Here is a 22,443-nt window from a genome sequence, read left to right on the forward strand (position 1 = left end):
CTGCAATTACTCAAACTAAGTATTTTTGGAATTATCGAAAATAATTTGTTTTTTACAATTACTTTGAATTCTTTACAATCATCGACAATCACAGGAATTACTTTTAAATTACGTATATTATGCTGCAATTGCGGAAATTAAATTTGAATTAGAATTAATTTGGAATTATAAGAATGAATTTAAAAACAATAAAATTACAATGAATTGTTGGAATTACTGAAATTATTTGTCAATTAGTGGAATTTTTCTGGATTTTTTTTTTTTTAATTATTGAAGATATATTTTTTTTAAATTACTTTGAATTTGTTAGAACTATTTAAATTAATCTGATCACAATAATGGGATTCCGCGATGAATTATTGGAATTACTGGAATTACTGAAATTATTTGTGAATTATTGGAATTTATCTGAAATTATTTTTATTATCAGAGATAATTTGTTTCTCAAAATTACTTTGATTTTTTTACAATCATCGGAATTAATTTGGAATCACAGGAATTACTTTTGATTTACGTAAATTAAGTTCGAATTACAGAAATTAAGTTGTAATTACAGGAATTAATTTGGAATTATAAGAATGAATCTGAAAACAATAAAATTACAATGAATTATTGGAATAACTGGAACTATTTGTGAATTAGATACTGGAATTTTTCTGGAATTACTGGAATTCTTTTTAAAATTATTGAAAATATTTTTTTTTTCAAAATTACTTTAAATGTCTTCAGACCATCGAAATTAATTTAAAATTGTACGAATTACATATTGTGGAATTATGAAAATCAACTTGGAATTATAAAAATTGTATTGGAATTACGAAAATTAAGTTGGAATTTTCTTGAATTATGTACTGGAATTTCGGTGGAATTTTTATGGAATTGGACTTAGTTGTACACATTCTTTCCTTTTGCATTTTAATATTGTCATTTCGATTTTTGGAAAAATAAATTTTACACGTTTGTGGTTTCCTATTTTATTATTGCTTGTTCAAACAAGACATGGCAAAATCGCACTTGCAAAACGATATCTTTTCGTATTTTTGAGCAATTTATTAACGGCGGGTCGTTAATTCCCGCTTTCTATTTATCTCTTGTTGTAACGGTTACTCAGCATTTTTTCAATTTTTGACACACAATGGCATTTGGCAAACCAATAGATATCAAAAGAATTAAAAATGCAGTCCTCGAAGATAAGCTATGGAAAACTTACATTGACTCTGAGGAAAAGACAAACCAGAACTGGAACAACCGGTGGAAATGGATTTTAGAAGAATACGAGTATTGGTTTTGGCAATTTAATTCACAAGTTTTATTTCAGTGTTTCAGCAACTTGCATCAAAAACTCGACGAGATTTCAAAAGATTCGGCTTTTTTGAGCGGAGTTAATAAAAATTTGAGGGAGAAAGACCAGAGGACTATTCGGCCGATTCCTGAAACTACAAATCATGAATACGGGTGGCTCCCCAACAAGTCTGAATTTCAGTTGGAGAAATACGGGCCTGATGTGGACCATGCGGCCCCCTTGCCGCCAAATTGTGGAATATTTAAAGGATAAATAAATTTTCAGAGACAACTAATCAATCTAGTCATTTCCTATAATTACTTGTTATGTGTGATATTATTACTACCTGGTTTTTAATTGGGTTAAACGTCCACTTATTCCTTTCACTGTAGAAACGTAACGAGATGAGATGCGAATAAGTGGATAAGTAATGGTGTTTGCCATTTTTAAGTGTTGACCTAAACATTGGTTCATTCGCTAAAAATTGCCGACATTTGCTTGAAATGGGTTAATTATCGTGATGATTGAGTTCATGCAATATCATTGTTATGTCTCATTTTCTTTTGAGTGATTTTATATTTCGACATAATTTATGAAAGACGTGCATAATTATTTTATAGTGACACTAATAACCAAATCAATGTTGCAACAATATGAACAGCAAGTTCAACAACTTTATTCAAGGTTGATTTTACTATTAGGGAAATACCGTAGAATAATTGCAAGGGCGGTGACTAATACCACGCTTTCAAATAAATTTTCGATTGAAGAGACCTGTGACTTTGAAATTAAGTTGGCAACATTCAAACGTCACACTTTTATAGGCAATTGTCATTTATTTCCGAGGGGTGGCCATTTGATATCACCAGTAAGTCGGTGTTGCCAACTTAATTTCAAAGTCACAGGCCACTTTGACCGAATTGAATAACACCTAGTAAAAAAATAACGCAAAATTTTGTTGGGTTATGCTCTAATAATAAATAATGTGGAATTTTAATTTAATAAATTGCAATAGGAAAATAAAAAAGTTTTTTCAAGTTTTGCTAAATGGTTTTGCAATTTCTTATCGTTTAAAGGACCTTTACCTTTTATTTTTGCTTCGGTTAAGCGGTTTCGAATAAAAAGCAATTTTCCATTGAGATGTGTGTTAGAAAAACAATACCATTTTCTGTAAGAAATAAATATTACGTAATATTTGGTTAGCACTCCACATTTTTCGAATATTTTTGTGGCAATTTTTGTAATTAGCTAAGATTTTACAATGTGTAAACACGATTGCATTAGTCACATTAGTGAAACAAATCACTTATTATTAGAAAAAATTGGGCCTAATTAGCAATTGCGTGAATTTTGAAATAACATGCAGTGCGTGTTATACAATAACCTCTGTTAAAAATTTCTCTTGCGTTTCGTCGTGATAGTGACAATAAAACTCGAGTATGCATTATTTTATTATTTATTTTTGTCAGTAAAAATTACATTGTCTTAGTTTTGGTAGACACACCTGTCGTATTCATAACAAAATAGTTGCTCGATTTTGTTAGCATCAACTTCTATTTCTTTGGTATGGTCTGTGTTTTTCACATCCTGGTGACCGTCACTGTCTACACAATAACATTTCCCTCTTCTACATTGTATCCGATTGAAATTACCGTTGCTGCAACACTCCGGTTTTTCATTTGCGTCTTCCGGGATTAGAAGCAAGGTTCTTGCGCATTCTGGAAGAACAGATTGATTTTTTTGATAAAAATCTTGCACTCTACTAACTGCAGTTCATTTCGTTTACGTTTCCTTTGTAATCACCGATGGGTGTCCCGTCAGGATTTGCGCAATATCCCCCGTCCCTAAAACCCAAAATTATTACAAAATATAGCCAAAGGAATAAATTTACTCATTTTCTTGGACCGGTGCATATCTGCCATCGAGACTACAACTGGGAAATTCCACTTCAAAAACTTCGCTAAAGCCGTCTTTTTTGTAGCTATTTATTTCTTCCAGTACTTTCAAATACTTTTCTGCACACGGGTGGTAATATTTGCCCGTTTCGTGGACCTCTTCATGGACTATTCACCAACAAAGTTATGAAAAACATTAAATATTAATACGTACAGCAATCTTTCAAAGTTGTACTAGAAATTTCTGAAACATTCACAAAAGACTTGGATGGGAAAGTGGGGGCTCCGTCAGAAGCGTCAGTGCACATGCAGTTGTCACCAATGCATTGTATAGTGTCATAATCCCCATTTTCCGTACATCTAAAATGCTCAATTGGGTGCAAATTTCTGCCAATAAAATCAACAGCGTCCGAATATTTTCTCGAACATGCTGAAAAAATATTTTCACTGTTATTTCGTTTCAATTAATTGCAGAATACCGCATTTCAGTATTAAGTCTGCGTTGCTGGTGTAAGGAATTTCGCCAAAAATCCGCTCCCCGTCTTTATCCACGCAGAAACACCTGCGAAAGAATTGTTTCTCAAAGCAAAATCAGTTTCAAAACCTTACGTTTGACCAAGATTACATTTGTAGGGTTTGTAAAAGCCGCTATCGTCGCAATTTGGAGGCACTTCCATAGTGCCTATATTTCCTTCGGTCTTTCTTTTTTCATAATCAGATGCTGCTTTTGCACACTCTTGAGTGTTATCTTTGATTTCGGCTAAACTCACTACAATAGATAAAAATCAGTGCTAGTGTCTCGCTTGGGTTTAAATACTTTTTGTGCAAACTCCAGCGTCACATGTAAGTCCTGGGCCACAAATTGAGTCAGGTACCAGGCCCCCTTCTTCGCCCTCTGCACATAAATCGTTTTCCTCTAAAAGTTTTTGATTAAAAATGAAATTGGGAATTTGTGCATAACAAACGTACTGAGGTTTACCAAGCAATATTGACAGCAGTTGCAAGGATCGGGGGATGGTAATATTAATCCATTGTATGTAGAATTTTGTATTTTACAGTTGTCCGGAAGTGCGCGACAAGAATTTTTCTCAGTATAGTCCTAATTAGGGAATAATACAATGCAAATAAATTTATTAAAATGCTTACGCTGCAAAATTTTGACGAACACAAGATGTTCACTTCGTCATCTGCACTGGTAAAGAAGTCTTTTGCACAAATAAAGAGTAATAATGTAGAAAAACGCATTTTTAACAATATTTTATTTCGATAAGCCCAACTAAAAATATAGTCAGGTTATCAGATAAGATAAGTTTCTATAACACTGATTTGTAAGATAATTCAATGATTTTTATCTCTGGTTAGTAATTAATAAGTACTATTTTAAATAAATTTGTATTTAATTTTTTAAATATGCTGAGGGGCTTTTTCATTTCGAGGCCGGTCCTGTTATTTGATGACGTAGGCGATAGAGCGAGAGAATTTTCGGATTTATGGGAATTTGATTCAATGGGAAATGTCACCTGTGCCGGTAAAGCAGCTCGCCTTTCTTTTCGGGTTTCTGTCGGAGTGCTCCTCAAGTGTGTTAGTATAAAATTAAGTAAAAAAGTGGCAAAAACGAGGACTTGTAAGTGAAATTGAACAAAGTAGCAACGATGGCCGACTTAGACGACTTTTTCGCAAAGAAAGACCGCAAGAAGCAAAAGAGTACGAAAAAATTCGCGACTACCGACGAAGTTGCAAAAAAACTCGAAGACAACGCTAAGAAATCGGAGAAACAGAAAAAAGAACGTGTCCCTGAAGGCGACGAAAGCTCCACTCCGGCCCATGTAAGAGTTCTGTTAAATGTGCAAGAGATTGAATAAATGTTTGGTTAGGTTTGATTGTAGCCATATTGTACCCTAATTTCAGGATCAGGACGAATGGAAGGACTTCGAGGAGGAGAAGAAGGACTACAGCGGTCTTAAAATCGGTAATTTGACTATAACGTCGCCGACGGATGGGAGCACAGGGGCCACAGAAACCAGCACTGAGCAGCAGCAAGGCTTCGATGAAGCGGGGCAGGAGAGCGAAAAGAAAGTGGGGCCTTGGAAGCGGGTCGATGTTGAGGTTCAGGAGGAGCCTGTGAAAGTCCCGGAGAAGAAACCCGAGCCGCCGCCGGTGACCAAGGGGATTGGGGGGGCTTATGTGCCACCCAGTATGAGGAACCAGCCCCAGCAGTCGCACCAGAGCCAGCCCACGCGGTTACGGTCTAAAGCCGCCCCCGATATCCACAATGAAGAATTTTTCCCCACATTGTCCAAAACAAGTGATCATAAGAAGTAAACAATCATAACTGTTTTTCTTAGATATTAAATATTTTGTTTCAGAAATCGTAGCGAAGGAGCGTTTGAAGTAGTGCAACACACCAGGGCGGGATCTCATCGACAAGTAGAACAAGCGAAGGCGAGTTCAGGGCAGGGCCCCAAACTGTCTCTTGAAAATCGCTATAATACTCTGAGCGACAGCTAGTGACTTGTACTGTTTAGAGACATGTTTCAAATAAGTGATGGCTGATTCGACTGTGGAACACATGAGTAGTACTGTCTCATTTCAGGCAATTCTAAGAAGTCTGTCAAACTACCTTAAATTTTAAGTTAATTTCCTTCCTGTTTTTAAATTAAAATGTATTTAAAACGCAAATTTAGGAAATTTTATTCAACAATTAGGTCTGTTTTCGGTTTCAAACGTTATCATTTTTTACAAATACAAATTTATAAGCATTCGAGGAACTTTTTCTAATCCTGTATGGCAATAATTTTATTTCAAGGCATTTTCATTGCAATTACATTTTTTTAACTTTAGTCCAGAGTTTTTATTCTTTTGTCTTCCAGAAGCTTGATTTTTTAAGTGATAAAATTGGAACAAATAAAACGTTTAGTTTCTTTATTTTATTCATGTTTTCAACAGTAGAAATAAAATCTTCTTTCAAAGATCTTCCAAAGTTGCATCTTCACTGAAATTAGCTTTTTACAGTTTTGAGTATCTCTAACTTGTGATCATAAGTGTCTCCACGCAAGTACCTTTCAACGTATTTCAGCCCATGAGACCCTGCATTACTGTAAGACTCATAAGTAGTCTTGTTTAAAAGATCGTCTTTAAAATCTTTGATGAAATAAATCCAAGTTTTAATTTTTTCATTTGAGTTTAATAAGAGCACATCTTTTTCCTCCCTTATGTAAAAATTTGGATGGTCCTCTAGAGTATCCAAATTTGCGAAAACCTTATCGTCAACTTCATAGACTTCGCCTCTAACATTAGTCCCATTACCTGTTAAAATAAATCCAAATTAAAACTTAAAAAAGATGTTTGAATTTGATTTACCCGGGCTGTGGAGCAAGAACGGAATATTGTATTTTGTGCCAATAATCAGAGGATATTTCTCTACAGTTTTCGCCTCTGAAATCAATTTATAATATCCGCTGTCTTTCTCAAACCAGTTATGATTCGGTTCGCCCCTTTTGAGCGTTCCGTACACGAAAACTTTATGCAATCGGCTCATCCTAAAACAGCTTATTCCGGCCCTGGAAAAATCTTCTCCAATAGCGCCCCTACAATTTTTTAAATACGTAATCAGCTGATTGACAGGGACAGAGGGTGTGGTGATGTCAAAACCCAACACACCCAACAACAGGTAAATAATTATTTTGATAAGAATTTATACAAAAAATGGTATCGTTAAGTGCATAATCTCAAAGGTCAACAACAAAGTGCGCTAAATTCAAATTCTTGCAAAAAATGTTGAGTACCTTGATTTTTCAGGTAGTTAAATGAAGCCCCACTAGCCCACAATGTGGTACTTAATAGTCACAGCGCGTAGTATAATCTGGATGTTGATAAGTCTCCTGGCCACTCTACTAATGCTGGGGGCCTTCATGAGCCCCCTTTGGCTGGTCAGGGGCCAACAGGAAATTCTCTTCGGCAACGAGACAATCACCTACACTGCCAGCGTTGGGGTTTACACAAAATGCAGTAAACCCATTAAAATCGAAGGCCCGGCGTGTACAGCCATTGCAGTGAGGGGGCTAGCAACTGACTCAAACGTCTTCCCGGGGGTTTGGAAAGCGTCGACTGTTTTTCTCGTTTCAGGCCTCATAATAATGTCCGCGACTGTTTTCATGGGTTTGGTTAGTTGCCGCATCCAAAGCTTCTTCAAGAAGAGTATTTTCACGATGTCTGGGGCGGCGCAAGCTTTAGCAGGTGTAAAATACTTGAAATTGAGCGAATTTTTATAAATTTTCTTCAGGGATTTGTTTTATTCTGGGTGTGATGTTGCATCCCATGGGATGGGGCGCAGTAAGGGTCCAGAAACTGTGCGGGAGGGATGCTTCCCCCTTCTATCCCGGGGATTGCAGTCTTGGGACTGGACTGGGATTGGCTGTTGCTGGTACTTTGCTTGCGTTTGTTTCAGCGTGTCTTTCAGTACCCGCTGAAAATTCCACAAGTAGTGATAAAGTACAAGACCAAATATACGAAGGCCAGACTCTCATTTGTCTTCTGTGAACAAGGTGATTTGATCGGTGCTTGTGGAGCATAAATTATTTGGGTTTTAGGTTTCTGAAGTAATCTTGAATACCAAATTGTACTGAAAATGTGCCTTCAAGTCTCTTGGGAACAATTTCGGCAATTTATAAGTGATATTTATTTTTTTATGTAATGGTGCTCTCATGTACTGCCACCTAACTGTACTTATTTTTTAATTAGTTTAGCTTTTATATCGTTTTTTATACCAAAAATTTTTATCGTACTTTTAAGTGTTTATATACCATATATAGCCATGCACTTTTATATACTTATATGAGACATGTAATAAAACAAATCACATTAAATTGCTTTATTTCACAATTTAATTAAAACAATAATTTAAATTAGACTAATCTTCTCGCGCGTTTTTCTTCTTTTTCACGTTTTTGGGTAGAAAAACTCCATGTCCGGTGCTTTTCAAATGATCAAATAGTTTATTTTTTGATGGGAAAGCGGATTTACAGCTAACACAACAGTGATTGGTGTCTATTTCTTCAATATTGGAAGCTTGTTTTTCCTTTTTACTTTGCTTCTTCTTGACACTCTTACTAACAGGTTCTGTATTTTGATTTTCTTCATTTTTCGGTTCATTCGCACGCTTATTTTGCTTCTTTTTCTTCTTTTGTTTCTTACTTGAATCAAAATCGAAATTATCGTCAGATTCGTCGATTTTCGTCACGTCAATTTCTTCGTCGTTGTTAACCGAAAGGATATTTTTGGCCTTTTTATTTTTCTTTTTTGCTTTCTTCTCCCGCTCTGAAGAATCTTCCGAGTCTTCCTCATTTTCGCTGAGATCTTCAAATTCTTCCTCTAAACAATTTTCATCCTCTTCTAACATAATTTCTCTAAGTCTTTCAACGTTTTCCTTGTGTTTTTTACTTGATTCGTGATTTTCTAAAGCTTTAGGAGTCTTAAAAAGTTTATTGCACGCTACACAGTAACTTCCTTCCTTAACTTCCCCATCTTCTTCCTCTTCAGAATTTGAAAATTCTTCACCAAATTGTTCAGCTAAATGCTTCTCTATTTCTTCCAACTCGGATCTCACGTTATCGAACTTGGACCACTCAGCCTGAGTTGATTCATTCAACTGTTTTTTCCTCTCGAGTCGTTTTTGTTTACTCAACTCTTCCTGTTTCTGACGATTTTCCAATATTTTTGCCTCCATAAGCTTAGTGTGTTCTTGAACCCGTTTATCCCTTTTCCTCACAAAAGCAACAAGATTTCTAATTTCTTCATTCCTTTCTTTCTTAGCTTTCTGTCTAACTTTTTTATTTTCCTTCTCGATAGCTTTCAATACTCTCCTATCTCGCGTTTCGTTGATGTTGTACGGATCAAGCCAAACGTAGCTTTTCTTAGTACAATAACTCGACCAGTAGGAGTAAAACGGGCCAACAACTTCATCATAGTCACTTTTAGAATCCCCAAACCTCGGTATGTCACAAAACTCCTCTTTATCGTCAATAAACTCAAGATCTTCCTTTATGATTTGGTCAAAAACATTGCGATAGACCGTGTAGAAGCCCTTTTCGTCATCGCCATACCTTCTGAAACACGTAGTAGTGAAATACTGGAACACATCAAGACTGTTGTCTTGAAACTCGGAATTGGCGCCCCGCAAAATTTGCTCACGGTGTTTATCGTACCAAGCCCGTTCTTGGGGGTCACTGAGCACGTCGTAAGCCTGTTGCACCAACTGGAACTGTTCTTTGGCATTCTCTGTGTCGGTGAGGTTTTTGTCTGGGTGCCACTTCAGGGCGGCTTTTCTGTACGCAGTTTTAATTTCCGCCAAGTCGGCGTCGCGTGGAACGTTGAGAATTTCGTAATGACACTTCATTTTTAATTTAAATTTTCAATTTAGGAGCAAAAGGGGCCACTTAACCTATCTTTCGGACAGGTGTCAAATGTGACATCTGTGACGGGTGACATGTGGTAGAGAGCGCTTTTCACAAATGTCAAACAGCTGATTGCTAGTATGAAAATGGCGAATCGCAGGTCAATTTGTACGAAGTATTTGACACTGTGTTGAAAATCCGTCCCCCTTAGGCCATTTATTGATAAGGTACCGTTTTTTTTTAATTTTAGTTGTAAGGGGTTGTGTGGGAGGAGTTGACAAGAAAGTTTGGTTAGTAATTATTGGAAATGTCAATCTGAGGGTACAAATTGCCCCACTAGTTTGAACTACTTCTGCTGGATTTAAATTTGTGGAATTGGTTAATTGGTGGACACTTTCACAGTACCTAAAATTTATTAGGTCACGTGACACACTAACCACAAACATTTAATTGACTTTAATTTACTCTAATTGAGCCACACTAAAACATAAATAAATCTATTTTGTTTATTTTAGTATCGACATGCCGGGCAATAGCTTGGTGGTGCCAGTCGTGCTATGGGGCAAATATGCCCCCACACACTGCATCTCTTGCATATATTTATCAAAAGACCAAAAGACTTTGGCTACTGGTTGTTACGACGGACAGATTTGCCTCTGGTAAGGACATTATTTTGGGTAAGAAGTCCACTCAAATGAATTTTTTAGGCAAGTCAACCCGGACACTTTACAAATGACTCCAAGGTGTTTACTTGTGGGGCACACAGCCCCGATTTTGTGTATATCAAAAGCCTCGATATTGCAAGATAATAATTACATCGTCTCCAGTTCCGAAGCTGGCGAGATGTGCACTTGGGATCTGGTGGATGGGAGGTGTAGGGAACATGTGAAGTTACCCCAAGTGCATACCAATATGCAGGTAAAAAATGTACAAGCGCGTGATTCAACAATAATTTGATAACAATGTTTACTCATTGTTATGAAACGTCTAGTCATAATTAATTGTACATAATTCTTCAAGTTTCATTGTTTTAGGCATACCATATGAGCAATTGCGAGGATGTCAGGTTGTTTTGTAACGGCTACTATCCCGAAATAATAGTCATGGATCCGTTCAGTTTGGAAATTTTATTCACTTTATCTTCTAAACAAAATCCGGATTGGATAAGTGCCCTTCATGTGGGTATCAACAAAGCGAAAGTTTTTTTATTGTTTTTTTTTTTTTTTATTAGGTGTTGCGTCCGTGCAACCGCAAAGACGACGTGGTTTTGGCTCTGACCACCACCGGGATGGTGAAGGTGTGGACCCTTCTAGGCCACGAAACCAAGCATTCTGAGCCCATTTACGAGAACGAAAGCAAACAAATCAAGCCGTTGAACGCTGTTTGCATCCAGTGTTGTCCAAACAATCAGCGGACTGTTTTGGTGGTTGTTAGCAAGTATTGGCAAGTGTATGACGCAGGTATATCGTCTACTATTAATCACTGATTGAATTAAGTGGAAAAATTCCAGGCGATTTTAGCATTTTGTGTTCGTATTTATCACCGCGGAATGAGCGATGGATGTCTGGGGATTTTCTAGCAGCCGATCGAATAATCATGTGGTCAGATGCCGGCAAAGGTTATCTTTATAAACTACCCGCGAAGTAAGATTTTTTTACCTAATACGGTTTTTTGACAATTTACACCGACACATTTCAACGAGTTGTAGGAATATTTCATTTTGTATTAACTGTATTTTACTGGTGCGTTGGTAACTTTTTGAAAATTAAAATGTTAATTGTAAATTTCAATTTTCTGCATTTTTCATTTGGTTTTTGTTCTGATTATTGATGCACCCACCATTAGCCAGTAACAGTTTATTAATGATCAATTTTTTTCATCATGGAACACAGCAAACTACGTGGCAAGAATATTACAAATAGGTTAGACAATCATTCCATATCCGTGTTTTAGTTTTGCTTTGCTCACCAAAGACAAAATTGTCTTATCAAGCTTATTACCCTTACATTGCACATTTTACTTGCGCTTTTTAGTCTTGTGTTAAAAATTTTGCATGTTTGATTATTTTTCTCTATCATCTGAACTAAAAACTCTGTCCTTCATGTACATACAATTACTCCGCCAGTACTCGGTCTGCTTTATTGTGTGTTTTTCCTTGATTTAAACGTGAAAACTTTGTTTTAAAATAAAATCAATTTTGCAGCAGTATTCCCGACAACAAAAACTTCCACACGCCTAGTATAGAAAGTGATAGTCCTTTCCTGTACTGTCTTCTCAGCCAACCCGACAACAAGGTAATTCCCCCTTGAAAACACGGTTTTACCCCTCATTGTGACTTTTAGTTGTTGTCGTGTCCACCTGCGATGCGTTTTGTAACAACCCGTCGGCAAAACAGGGAATATCGTTACCTGCTTCGAGGCGATTCAGAAGGATACGTTTTAGTTTGGAACATCCCTGAGATATCTCCGGCTCAATTACACGAAATTCAGAACCAAAAGCCCCCACAGCCGGTACAAATGACCGCTACTTTAACGACAAGTTTGACAGAAGCCTGGGCTAGTATGGTACCGAGTCCTGTGGGGATTTTGGACCAGTTGGAGAAACAAGAAGGGCGACGTTAGTTGTTTAAAAAAATTTTAAATAAAATTATTTTGTTTTGTTACTAATTGTAGCGGTGAAACTGACTGCTAGTATTTACCTGCCGTTGCAAAGTCGCTTAGTTGTGGGGAGGGAGGATGGTACTATTATTATAGTCTCAGCGACTCAGACTGTCATGTTGCAATTGTTACATGGAAGTCATCAATATTTAAATAGTAAGAGATTTGGTGTCGTTTTTGGGAAAAATCAATGAGTGATTGCAGATTGGCCCCCACATCAAGTCTTGTCGGGACATGGGGGACGCGTCAATTGTTTATTGTACCCCTACAGGGAGCATTCGCGCTACGATAAGAACCATCTCGTGTCCGGGGGTGTCGATTTCGCTGTGTGTTTATGGGATTTGTATGCAGGTACTTTGCTACACAGGTTTTGTGTCCACGCAGGGGAAATCACCCAATTACTCGTCCCTCCAAACAACTGTAGTGTAAGTTTTTTTTTCATACTGTGAGACATGAAGTAAGAACGTGTTTGTAGACACGAATCCAAAAATGCATTTGTTCAGTCGCCTCGGATCATTCAGTGACTTTGTTGAGTTTAACGGAACGGAAGTGTGTTTGTTTAGCTTCGAGACATTTGTTTCCGGTGACGACGATTAAATGGCGACCTTTGGACGATTTTATTATTATTGGGTGTTCCGATGGTACTGTTTACGTGTGGCAGATGGAGACGGGACACTTGGATCGGGTTTTGCAAGGTTTTTATCATTTTTCGTCGACAATTTCGAAAGCATTGTTTTTAGGAATCGCCGCTGAGGAGGTTTTGTACGCGTGCGAGGAACACGAAGCGACTATCACTTCGTCCGAAGTCGGGCTTGCGAACCCGGCAGTGCACTTTTTCAGGTATTTAAAATTAAATTGTTTTTTTTTAAGTTTTGACGGAGTTTTTCAGGGGTTTGAGGCACCGGAATCTGTCAGCGATACGTCACGCCACTCAACGAGGCCTCCACCAGTTACAGCAGTTGGGGGCTCATACGAATAACGACGATCCTCACATGCAGAGGACGCACAACTCGCCACTAGTCATCCAAGGAGTCAAAACTAACCCAAAAGATGCAGAGAGTCATATTTTATTCTTTGATATTGAAGCGTTAATAATTGAACTTTTGAATGAGGAATACTCGATGATGTCACCTGGAAGTTTGGAAGCCGCCGGTTTAATAGCACAGTCGGAGTACATGAAAGTGGCGGCACTTACGCAAAGTGCGAGCCCTGATGCTCATAAAAAAATAGTAGGTGAGGGGAGAACACTGGTAAAATCATTGCTCTGATGAAAGCAATGATTTTATTTTTTAATAGTAGTGTAGTTTAAGTTACTTTGAGATAGTAATTCGTGTTTTTGTCTGTTTGCAATTAAGACTTCTTTGGAAAAGTGAAAGATAAGGCGGAGAATATGGAGAGAATGATTAAGGAAAAAGACAAGCATGGTAACAAGTTTTTTATTGCTTGGTTTGTGTGTTTTACTTGTCTTAGTTTTGTTTTTGAGAGTTTTCGCTTTTATTTCAATATTCTCTATTAAAAATCTTTTAATTAGGAATTCTGGCCAAAGTTAAAGAAGGTGCAGAGTCTGTACATACGAAATTTCAAGCCAAAGCTGAGAGCGTTCTCAAGGGCGGAGATGTTCATAAAGGTAGGAACCACTTTTAGAAATAAATTGGACGTAGAGAACAATTACGTTAAAACTCCTTAAATTTTTTTTAGTAGATTTTGTTTTTTATCACTGCTTAGGCATCTTTTAGTCCTTGAATAACTGGTTATTATTTTTTATTCTTATTTTAATGACAAGCAATTGGTACACACAATTTGTTCAGTGTGTTTGTTTAAAGCACAAATTAAAGGTAATTATTGCTTTAATGTCTCAATTTTTCAGTTTTGAATTGTTTTAATTTTGGATTGGTAAAAGTCGTTTATTTGTTGTTGCGTTTATTGCCCTAAAAGTACAAATATTGGTACAGTGTTAACTCTCAGAGTTAAAGTTGACTATTGTTGGTCATTTCGACTGTTGAAAATGTGGAACTATCCTCGACCGTGGAAAAATCCGCTTTTCGCCAGTCAAACCTCTCTTCGCGCTTAGAAGACATGATGGTAGGAGACGGCGTGTGGTACGACGGCGGCGGCGTGGTGGTACACGGGGGCGGCGTAGTAGGCGCTGTGTACGTAGGGGGTGTGGTAGGCGGCGACGACGTCTCTGCGGGCACGGGATCTGACAAGAGCGTGGTGGTTGAAGTGAGCCACTCTGGCGGCTACGACTTCGGGGGTTTCAGCGGGGACGGCGGGTCCGACGGGGAGGGCGTTGGAGGCGACACGGTACCCCAAAGCGTCAGCGACGTAGTTGGCGGAGATGACTTGGCCGTCGGGGGCGACGTAGCTGTAAGAGCCGGCTTTGTTTCCGGCGGCGTCTTGGACGGCGTGGTGGGCTTGGAGGGGTTCAGAATGGCCGTAGGAGGCTTGGCCGAGGGCGTCTTGGGAGTGGTATTGGGTCTTCTCGACGACGGGGGCAGCGACGGTGTGGGCGATGGGGGCGGCAACTACGGCGTGGTGGGCGATGGGGGCGGCGGCTACGGCGTGATGGGCGATGGGGGCGCCAGCGAAGGTGGAGTAGGCCAAGGGGTGGGCATAGTTGGTGAAGGCATAGTCGGGTTTGGCGCATGCCACGGCCAAAACGCAAGAGAGAGCAACCTGGAATTGATTAGTTGTTTTACGGGGTTGGGGATAATTTTTATAGACGTACCAAGAATTTCATGGTGATTGTGATTCGGTCGATCTGTCAAAGTCAACTGGTTTCTTCGTGGTTGAATTCTTCGTTTTATACTTCTCTGATGGTACCCTTGTCCGCCCAGTACTTGTTAGCCTTAATCTTAAATGTTGGTTCTTATTTTAATTTGTCATAAGTGTTGTTTTCCCAAACATTTAGTAAAGAGAATTTGTAGCTTATGTTTATGAAACAGTTCGATATTTTATCTAAATATTCTTATCTTTCGAAATTTCGGAAAAAAATTGTTTTTTATTCATAGTATATATTTAAATGGGTTTTCGAGGTTTTGCCATAAATTTTAAAAGTTCTCTTTTTGTCTTTCCAGTTTTAGTAATTCATTATGTATGGATTTTATTTTGAAAAAAAATACACTCTCAGTGTATAATTCGTAGATAATTCATATAAAATCTGAATTCTAGAGCATTTATTTTGTGTTACTTAATTTTTTTTTGACAAATGAACAATGTTTGTTCTAGGTATTTAGACAGGGTGATTTAAAAAAAACGCCAGGCGTTGTTGAATTTCAAAACTTACAAAATTTAATTTAATGACTTTTAATTGAGTGTAAGCCGACAATGTTTGAATTTTTCTAAATGTCATCGTTTATTTTGTGCTATATTCTACTTTCCAATTTTAAATTGGAACTCATATTTTTTTCTACATAATTTGGGAAGTATTAGGTTTTTTTTGGTACAGATGTCTGCAATATGTTCTACTTTTACTAAAAATTATTATTTAAAAAAAATATTAAAATTTAAAAATTCAATAAAAGTAAATAAAATTGCATGGTGTCAAATAAGACAATGCCTTTATTGTAATGTCAAAAAGCAGCAAATGAAAGAAAATATTTTCAATATTTTTTCAAATTTTTAATAAGAAATGACAATAGTAATTATTTATAATAAATCAGAAAAACATTAATTTAGTGTTATCAACTTATTTTATTTTTATTTATTTAAAATATTTATTTTGTTTACTTTTAATTAGATTGTTGTCATTTTTTTAATTGACACCATGCAACTAGATTTTATGAACCTTGATTTTGTAATCAATAATTAAGAAAACTTCAGAATTTTGAAAAAAAAAGTTTGGGTCCCTATTTACAATTAGAAACTTGAATATAGCCCAAAATAAGCTATGACATTTAGAAAAACTCTAAAATTATCAGCTTTATTATATGAAAATAATATAAAAGTTATCTTCTTGTTTATTAATCTTTGCAATGAACGTATTTTTTTAAACTTAATTAAATATTTTCACTATTTTATTAAAAATGTAATAAATTCGTAATAATAAAATGAAGATGAAACAAAAAGAGAAAATTACTTGTGAAACTTTGCTTATCGTTTAACTAAATTAAAAATGTTGCAGATAGAAATAATTACTTCTTATTTGTTTTTACTAATTGCATATTTAAAAGTCGTTTATTGAGACATTTATTAATTCACATATTAGTCCAGTCGTTGTCCTTCCGGATATATTAATTTTAAATTTAATTGTAAATTACATGCGTCAGTTATTTTTGAATAATTTGGAAAATTTAGACCAATCTCGCTAACTGTTATCATTCGATATACCGACATTGACCTTTAAAAACCCGTATGTATTGTTTTGACAAAAGCACAGATCTATCTTAATCCCCCTTACGGCCTTGCCTTTGGCGAAGGTGGAGTTTACGTGTGTTTGTGACTACACCACGTCCATGCATCCTATTGATGAAGAAAACAAGCCGAGCCTCCAAGACCTTAATGTCACACGTTGCATTAATAAATATCTTTGCGCCTAATTACTTGTTCATTATGTCGGGTTATTGCCTGATTCAGGAACACCCGACCACTCCCATATTGAACTTGTTATTTGGGCAAGGTCATCACCGTATTTAAATGCTAATATACGTGTTATGCAAAGGCTTTTTTTAATTGAAATTTCAGACGGAACGGATGGAAACCCGCGTTCTAACAGCAAACCGGTGTTGGGCCCCCTTGAGACAAGCCATACGATGGAAATCGCCCAACTTCTCCTGTCTCTCCTCCATTCGTGGGGTCTGGATAACGATCTAGACAGGGTCTGTCAAGTGAAATTGGGTTTGTTGAGACCCCTGGTGCCTATATCGTTCGGTCTTTTGTCCAAAGCGAATCAAATGTCTTTGTTTCTTCCCACTTGGAATAGTGCGATTCTAGTCGACGATGAAAGCATCCCCGAAGATCTCTCCTTCGGGGATGAGAAAATGAGCAATTTGTACCCAGAGTTAGTCAAGCGGGAACATTTGACTAGAATTTTCACTTCCCATACACATTGGGAATTGAGCACGACTCTTACTAGCAACCATCTGTTGGCTATCATTGCCCTAAGTCATACTTTAATGTCGATGAGCAACGCAACGTTCGTTCCGGAACAAGAAAGGAACCGGAAGTTGCATCGTCAGTCGACTCGAGTTAACTGGAGCAAAACAGATGAAGAACATGAGGAAATGTACACCCAACAACAAGCACAAATCAAACAAGGCTGGTCCTTGTTGGCCACTCTTCATTGTGTTCTTTTACCAGATAAAGTGGTCGAAGCAGGGGCGAAGAATTTCAAACGGCCACAGGTCGAAATGATGGCCAAGAGGTGGCAGCACCACTGTGTCGAAGTGAGAGAGGCAGCTCAAACACTTCTTTTAGCTGAACTGTCCAGGTAAAATATTTATCAAATTATACAGGTGTTCCGTGTAAACCCCACATTAGAAGTATTGGAAGTTGGAATAATCGTATTTATTTGAAAATTGCCATAGCCATAAACCATTAAGTTCTCCTAAATGAAAATATTTTCAAGATGGCGACACTTCCGGTTATACCGGAAGTCGGTCTCAACTTTCTTATTTTAAATGGAAATGTATATTTTTTACTGCGTTTTTGGATTAACCGGGTTATTTTAAGGGAGTTTTCATCAGCTTTCCCTTACCTAAATTTAGCCGTTTATGAAATATTTGGAGCTTTTTCAAAAATTTTTGGATCTGCACCTTCCACTTTAAAAATTGGTGACTCCGCCATTTTTTAAGATTTTTGGCATTTGAAAGAGAAAGGTTAGATCCTTTTTCTGGTGTTTTCAAATTTTGGAAAAAAAAATACATATCCCAAAATTTTAAGGTTAGTTTTGTAATAATTCAAATACTCATAAATCACTTTTTTCAAATGAAATACCCCCAATTTAATTTTACTAAATAGAAGAGAATTTAATTGTGCATTGATCTGTATTAACATTCCCTATACCTAAATTTTATAATTTTCAAGTTATGGACTTTTTTTAAGACTACAGAAAATTTATTACTAGCCACACCCGTTTTCACGTAACTTGCTATGGAAATAAAAAATGTCAAAATTGTCTCTCAATAAACGTCGACAGTGACTTATTATTTGACAAACAGTGCCAAAATATGGAGAATCAAAGTTATGCAAACTTAATTATTAGTGATAGGTTCTACCATGCGATCATTATTTAAAGCTAATAAGTGAGAAAAATTTATTTTTATATAATGAACGACATCATAATTTTGTTACACTCTCCATAAATACAAAATAGACTAATTAAATCTAAGTTTGAGTAGCTTTGACTCTCCATATTTTGGCACTATTTGTTAAATAATAAGTCACTGTCGTCGTTTATTGAGAAACAATTTTGACATTTTTTATTTCCATGGCAAACTATACGAAAACGGATGTGACTAGTAATAGATTTTCGGCAGTCTTAACAAAAAGTCACCATAACTTAAAAATTATTAAATTTAGGTATAGGGAATGTTAATACAGATCGATGCAGAATTAAATTCTCTTCCATTTAGTAAAATAAAAATTCGGGTATTTCATTTGGAAAAATTGAGTTATGGGTATTTGAATTATTACAAAAGTAACCTTAAAGTTTTATAGTTTGTTAATTTTTTTTTTTCAAAATTTGAAAACACCGGAAGAAAGATATAAACTTTCTCTTTCAAACGCCAAAAAAACGAATTCAAAATTTAAAAAAATATCAGAGTTACCGATTTTTAAAGTGGAAAGTGCAGATCCAAAATTTTTTGAAAAACTCCAAATATTTCAAAAACGGCTAAATTTGGGTATAGGGAAAGCTAATGAAAACTCTCTTAAAATAACCCGATTAATCCAAAAACGCAGTAAAAAATATAGCTTTCCATTTAAAATAAGAAAGTTGAGACCGACCTCCGGTATAACCGGAAGTGTCGCCATCTTGAAAATATTTTCATTTAGGAGGACTTAATGCATTATGGCTGTGTACCAATTTTCAAACAAATATGATTATTCGAACTCCCAATACTTTTAATGTGGGGTTTAGATGGAACACCCTGTATTATTACCAAATTTTTGTTAATAATTGTTTTAAGGATGGGTCCGAAGGGCCGTAAAGCCCTAGTGGACGCCTGGTCGCAATATTTGCCTCTGTATACCCAAACTGAAACAATCAATCAACATGCGGTGACTACACCCAACATGAATCACGTCAATTCGGGCCAAATACCTCACTCGCCAGAAACAGCGGTAGTTTTTAAACTCATTATAGAATAGTTTTGATTGGATTTTTTAAGGAGGAGGAATTCGAGGAAGAAGAAGAGGAACAGATCCGCAAACCGTCGAGTTTATCCGAACTGAAACGAAAACAGTCGACTGCTGTGATTTTACTGGGTGTCATAGGTGCCGAATTCGGTCAAGACATAACAGGCGTCGACAATAACAAAAGACGAGCGAGTGAAGATCGAAGGAAAAGTTCAGTTGTTGAAGGTTTTGGTCAGGGCAATAATAATTTAGCAAGACTGACTGCGATGGCGCTGTCACATTTGTTACTAGCGCCACCTTCGCCTAAACTGCCTGCGCACATTCCGTTAAGGAGGGCAGCTATCGATTTAATTGGGAGAGGGTTTACGGTGTGGGCCCCATTTTTAGATATTAGCAAAGTTTTATTAGGTAAAGAAAGATTTGAGGTGCAAAAATGTATATTATATTTTGTTAAATTTAGGTTTATTAGAATTGTGTTCAGATGCTGATCGGTTAGTGCCCAGTATGACGTACGGTTTGCCTTTGACGCCTCAAGCCGATTCGTGTAGGACGGCGAGGCATGCTCTCACTCTCATTGCAACAGCAAGGTAAGAAAAAAATATAGTGTCCTAAGTGATATTAAGTTGGCAACACTGGAGTGTTGGTGATATCAGAGTGTGTCTGTGACGGCGATGCCAGCAACTACCCCTCGGAAATGAATGACAATTGACTATAAAAATGTGACGTTTAAATTTGATAGCCAATGTTGCCAACTTAATTATCAACTCAATCAGAAATTTGTTTGTAAGCTAAATAAATGAGTACTTTTTTGCCGTAGACCTGCTGCTTTTATTACGACAATGGCCAAAGAAGTCGCACGATATAATGCAATGCAACAAAATGCCCAAACTCTAAATATAAACATGAATAATAATGTGTTGCATAAAGCCAAGCCGGAAATATTACGAGGTGTTGAATTATTAATTGATAAGATGCAAAATGAAATGAGTGATCTCTTAGTTGAAGTAAGTGCAATTTTTTTATATTAATTTCTATTAATTTTGTATTTGTAGTTGATGGATATAATCTTGCACTGTCTTGATCCTAGTCAATTGAAAAATAAGGGCCTACAAGACGTCTTTCCTGCGGTTTGTCGGTTTAATCAGGTTTCCCATTGTCCTGCAACCAGAAGAATTGCCGGTAATAGTTGTTAGATTTCCCCAATTAAAGCCTTTTCGGTCAATATTAAAATTAAGTTGGCAACACTGAATTTTTGTATTTGTTGACAGTGGGTTCGAACGCGGGCACTTTGACCCTCTACGAGCTGCGACAGGGCAAATGCACGACAATCAATGCCCATTCGTCGCCGGTGACGGCGGCAGCCTTCAGTCCCGACGGCAAATTCCTAGTTAGTTACGCTTGCGGCGAAAACAAGCTGTGTTTCTGGCAGACGAGCACAGGTTGGTGTCTTTGAGACGTAATTGAGCGAGTTCTAGTGTGTATTTCAGGGATGTTTGGTCTGGGCCAGTCGCAGACGCGGTGCGTCAAGTCGTACAGCACCGCCCCCATCGCCGATGTAGCGCGCTTGAATCCTATGAGGTTGGCAAGACTGATTTGGATAAATAACAGAACTGTGACTCTGATGTTGGCCGACGGTTCCGAAACACGTTTCAATGTATAACAGGCATGTAAGAAAACCGTGGCCTTTCGACTTGTTGTTGTTGTTCTTTCACGTCTCTTCTTATCCTCTCATATGTTAGGATGTAAGCCATCATTATTCAATTGCACGGTAAATCCGATTCCTTACATATATGTATAAAAAATGATGAGTTGGTTTTTGTGTCACAAGACAATAATTTCAATTTTGGTTTCGTTGTCGTCGGTTTTACAGCCATAACGGACGACTCGTGTATTATATGATAGCCTTAAGATATTCAAATGAGTGTGCCTCAGCATACAGTCTAGTTAAAATCACAAAGTAAGTATTAAATCGATGTGTTTATTTACACCGTTTAGTATTTGGAGGGTTTTGAGATGAGGGGTAATAGACAAAAGAATCATCGTCGTTAAATAATTGTTAAATTTCTGATGACATTTTAGTACAATTGAGTCGCTTCAAATATAATATAGCTTGTTGTATTTATTATAAATATGAAAAGAAAGCTATATTGGAAATATAAAGCAGTCAAATACTTTTTGTAATATTTTATTTATTAGTATATTTCGCACTTTATATAATTAAAAAATGAATAGTGATATATATTATATAGAGGTAATTTTATTGTCTAATGATGTACGATGTTTATAAACTGTACATAAATGTTATTTATTGTTAATTTCAGTCATTTGAGTTTAGCTATTATATACTCTACAAAACAAGTCAACGGTTCTTTACTGGATTTTCTATAAATTTATTTGCAGGTTAAATCCTGGCGACGTTAGATATTGTTAATAATTATGCTGTTGAGTTTGTTGAAATAAATTTTTTATCAAAATTGGTGCTCAGTAATTTGGGAATTCGTCAACGACTAGTAGATGTCTTGAGGCCTATTTAAGCTTTCCCTTTCATTTTCTCAAATAACAATTCCAAAAAATGTGATCTCAAACAGTACTTTTCGTTTACATCACCGTCTTTAAATGTAATGTCGTTGAACAATTTATTTTTTAAGTATTTGAACTATTTGATGTGCGTGTATTGTGAAAAATACGTTCCCTATCCAGTTTTCGCACCGAAATTTACTGCATTTATGCACTCACACACCCTCTGAGAGATAATGATACGAATGCTAGTCAGTATAGAGAAGGTGAACAATCGTAAATGTAGGACTTTTCGGTGTTTGTGTTATGTATATATTATAACATACATTATTAGCAATATTCTAAGTGTTCTATGTACATGTGTGTACATGATAATTAGTCAAAATATATTATCTAAAGATAAT

General features: G+C 36.6%; 8 protein-coding genes across 15 annotated transcripts; 4 read left to right on the forward strand and 4 right to left on the reverse strand.

Annotated features, from left to right (window-relative positions):
* The first annotated feature begins 1,134 nt into the window (after positions 1–1,134).
* On the forward strand, positions 1,135–1,560 carry LOC123011501. The gene is made up of 2 exons (XM_044408953.1): positions 1,135–1,278; positions 1,327–1,560. The coding sequence occupies exons 1-2, from the start codon at positions 1,136–1,138 to the stop codon at positions 1,553–1,555; spliced, it is 372 nt and encodes a 123-aa protein (XP_044264888.1). The 5' UTR covers position 1,135; the 3' UTR covers positions 1,556–1,560.
* A 1,162-nt stretch (positions 1,561–2,722) lies between these two features.
* On the reverse strand, positions 2,723–4,455 carry LOC123011271. Its single transcript, XM_044408636.1, has 9 exons — positions 4,324–4,455; positions 4,147–4,276; positions 3,995–4,093; positions 3,787–3,946; positions 3,657–3,739; positions 3,392–3,607; positions 3,174–3,345; positions 3,050–3,126; positions 2,723–3,000 (listed from the first exon to the last, which is right to left on the reverse strand). The coding sequence occupies exons 1-9, from the start codon at positions 4,420–4,422 to the stop codon at positions 2,768–2,770; spliced, it is 1,269 nt and encodes a 422-aa protein (XP_044264571.1). The 5' UTR covers positions 4,423–4,455; the 3' UTR covers positions 2,723–2,767.
* A 247-nt stretch (positions 4,456–4,702) lies between these two features.
* On the forward strand, positions 4,703–5,938 carry LOC123011619 (protein CDV3 homolog). The gene is made up of 3 exons (XM_044409147.1): positions 4,703–5,003; positions 5,086–5,495; positions 5,544–5,938. The coding sequence occupies exons 1-3, from the start codon at positions 4,830–4,832 to the stop codon at positions 5,683–5,685; spliced, it is 726 nt and encodes a 241-aa protein (XP_044265082.1). The 5' UTR covers positions 4,703–4,829; the 3' UTR covers positions 5,686–5,938.
* LOC123011622 (putative gamma-glutamylcyclotransferase CG2811) lies at positions 5,844–6,911 on the reverse strand. Of its 3 annotated transcripts, none has more exons than XM_044409152.1 (3): positions 6,538–6,911; positions 6,237–6,483; positions 5,844–6,169 (listed from the first exon to the last, which is right to left on the reverse strand). In XM_044409152.1, exons 1-3 carry the CDS (start codon positions 6,713–6,715, stop codon positions 6,142–6,144), a joined length of 453 nt encoding a protein of 150 aa, XP_044265087.1. In that variant the 5' UTR covers positions 6,716–6,911; the 3' UTR covers positions 5,844–6,141. The 3 variants fall into 3 exon arrangements, with proteins under 3 accessions (XP_044265087.1, XP_044265088.1, XP_044265086.1); XM_044409153.1 differs by having other exon boundaries at positions 5,844–6,179; XM_044409151.1 differs by having other exon boundaries at positions 5,844–6,483.
* Positions 6,601–8,042, forward strand: LOC123011620 (LHFPL tetraspan subfamily member 2a protein). Of its 2 annotated transcripts, none has more exons than XM_044409148.1 (4): positions 6,601–6,923; positions 6,976–7,413; positions 7,460–7,721; positions 7,767–8,042. In XM_044409148.1, exons 2-3 carry the CDS (start codon positions 7,005–7,007, stop codon positions 7,714–7,716), a joined length of 666 nt encoding a protein of 221 aa, XP_044265083.1. In that variant the 5' UTR covers positions 6,601–6,923; positions 6,976–7,004; the 3' UTR covers positions 7,717–7,721; positions 7,767–8,042. The 2 variants fall into 2 exon arrangements, with proteins under 2 accessions (XP_044265083.1, XP_044265084.1); XM_044409149.1 differs by having other exon boundaries at positions 6,602–6,847.
* LOC123011617 (dnaJ homolog subfamily C member 21) lies at positions 8,033–9,694 on the reverse strand. Its single transcript, XM_044409144.1, has one exon. It carries the CDS (start codon positions 9,569–9,571, stop codon positions 8,087–8,089), a length of 1,485 nt encoding a protein of 494 aa, XP_044265079.1. The 5' UTR covers positions 9,572–9,694; the 3' UTR covers positions 8,033–8,086.
* On the forward strand, positions 9,663–22,442 carry LOC123011616 (WD repeat-containing protein 7). 5 transcript variants are annotated; one of them, XM_044409139.1, is made up of 24 exons: positions 9,663–9,796; positions 10,085–10,228; positions 10,277–10,487; positions 10,604–10,747; positions 10,801–11,029; positions 11,080–11,212; positions 11,462–11,491; positions 11,773–11,863; positions 11,912–12,185; positions 12,242–12,382; positions 12,431–12,651; positions 12,702–12,921; positions 12,967–13,066; positions 13,116–13,459; positions 13,582–13,650; positions 13,758–13,853; positions 16,910–17,654; positions 19,354–19,507; positions 19,555–19,930; positions 19,983–20,109; positions 20,340–20,526; positions 20,575–20,701; positions 20,791–20,961; positions 21,010–22,442. In XM_044409139.1, the coding sequence occupies exons 2-24, from the start codon at positions 10,092–10,094 to the stop codon at positions 21,180–21,182; spliced, it is 4,500 nt and encodes a 1,499-aa protein (XP_044265074.1). In that variant the 5' UTR covers positions 9,663–9,796; positions 10,085–10,091; the 3' UTR covers positions 21,183–22,442. The 5 variants fall into 5 exon arrangements, with proteins under 5 accessions (XP_044265074.1, XP_044265076.1, XP_044265075.1 ...); XM_044409141.1 differs by lacking the exon at positions 13,582–13,650; XM_044409140.1 differs by lacking the exon at positions 11,462–11,491.
* Positions 14,134–15,109, reverse strand: LOC123011621 (cuticle protein 7-like). Its single transcript, XM_044409150.1, has 2 exons — positions 14,955–15,109; positions 14,134–14,902 (listed from the first exon to the last, which is right to left on the reverse strand). The coding sequence occupies exons 1-2, from the start codon at positions 14,964–14,966 to the stop codon at positions 14,294–14,296; spliced, it is 621 nt and encodes a 206-aa protein (XP_044265085.1). The 5' UTR covers positions 14,967–15,109; the 3' UTR covers positions 14,134–14,293.
* Position 22,443: the final 1 nt, after the last annotated feature.

The sequence above is a fragment of the Tribolium madens genome, unplaced genomic scaffold, assembly GCF_015345945.1.
Source record: "Tribolium madens isolate multiple individuals breed KSU strain unplaced genomic scaffold, Tmad_KSU_1.1 Scaffold_91;HRSCAF=231;Tcas5.2_LG7, whole genome shotgun sequence".
Classification (NCBI taxonomy): Eukaryota; Metazoa; Arthropoda; class Insecta; order Coleoptera; family Tenebrionidae; genus Tribolium; species Tribolium madens.

Excerpts from the sequence above, each read along its gene's own strand:
- LOC123011271 (XM_044408636.1), bottom strand. The coding sequence starts at position 4,422 with ATGCGTTTTTCTACATTATTACTCTTTATTTGTGCAAAAGACTTCTTT. Across the intron at positions 4,277-4,323 it reads GTTCGTCAAAATTTTGCAGC|GACTATACTGAGAAAAATTC; the intron begins GTAAGCATTTTA and ends TTCCCTAATTAG. Across the intron at positions 3,947-3,994 it reads CGCTGGAGTTTGCACAAAAA|TGAGTTTAGCCGAAATCAAA; the intron begins GTATTTAAACCC and ends TATCTATTGTAG.
- LOC123011620 (XM_044409148.1), top strand. The coding sequence starts at position 7,005 with ATGTGGTACTTAATAGTCACAGCGCGTAGTATAATCTGGATGTTGATA. Across the intron at positions 7,414-7,459 it reads GGCGGCGCAAGCTTTAGCAG|GGATTTGTTTTATTCTGGGT; the intron begins GTGTAAAATACT and ends AATTTTCTTCAG.
- LOC123011616 (XM_044409139.1), top strand. The coding sequence starts at position 10,092 with ATGCCGGGCAATAGCTTGGTGGTGCCAGTCGTGCTATGGGGCAAATAT. Across the intron at positions 11,030-11,079 it reads TTGGCAAGTGTATGACGCAG|GCGATTTTAGCATTTTGTGT; the intron begins GTATATCGTCTA and ends GAAAAATTCCAG. Across the intron at positions 12,383-12,430 it reads AAGTCATCAATATTTAAATA|ATTGGCCCCCACATCAAGTC; the intron begins GTAAGAGATTTG and ends GAGTGATTGCAG.
- LOC123011501 (XM_044408953.1), top strand. The coding sequence starts at position 1,136 with ATGGCATTTGGCAAACCAATAGATATCAAAAGAATTAAAAATGCAGTC. Across the intron at positions 1,279-1,326 it reads TGGATTTTAGAAGAATACGA|CAACTTGCATCAAAAACTCG; the intron begins GTATTGGTTTTG and ends TCAGTGTTTCAG.
- LOC123011622 (XM_044409151.1), bottom strand. The coding sequence starts at position 6,715 with ATGAGCCGATTGCATAAAGTTTTCGTGTACGGAACGCTCAAAAGGGGC. Across the intron at positions 6,484-6,537 it reads GTTCTTGCTCCACAGCCCGG|GTAATGGGACTAATGTTAGA; the intron begins GTAAATCAAATT and ends TTATTTTAACAG.
- LOC123011617 (XM_044409144.1), bottom strand. The coding sequence starts at position 9,571 with ATGAAGTGTCATTACGAAATTCTCAACGTTCCACGCGACGCCGACTTG.
- LOC123011619 (XM_044409147.1), top strand. The coding sequence starts at position 4,830 with ATGGCCGACTTAGACGACTTTTTCGCAAAGAAAGACCGCAAGAAGCAA. Across the intron at positions 5,004-5,085 it reads AAAGCTCCACTCCGGCCCAT|GATCAGGACGAATGGAAGGA; the intron begins GTAAGAGTTCTG and ends CCCTAATTTCAG. Across the intron at positions 5,496-5,543 it reads AAAACAAGTGATCATAAGAA|AAATCGTAGCGAAGGAGCGT; the intron begins GTAAACAATCAT and ends ATTTTGTTTCAG.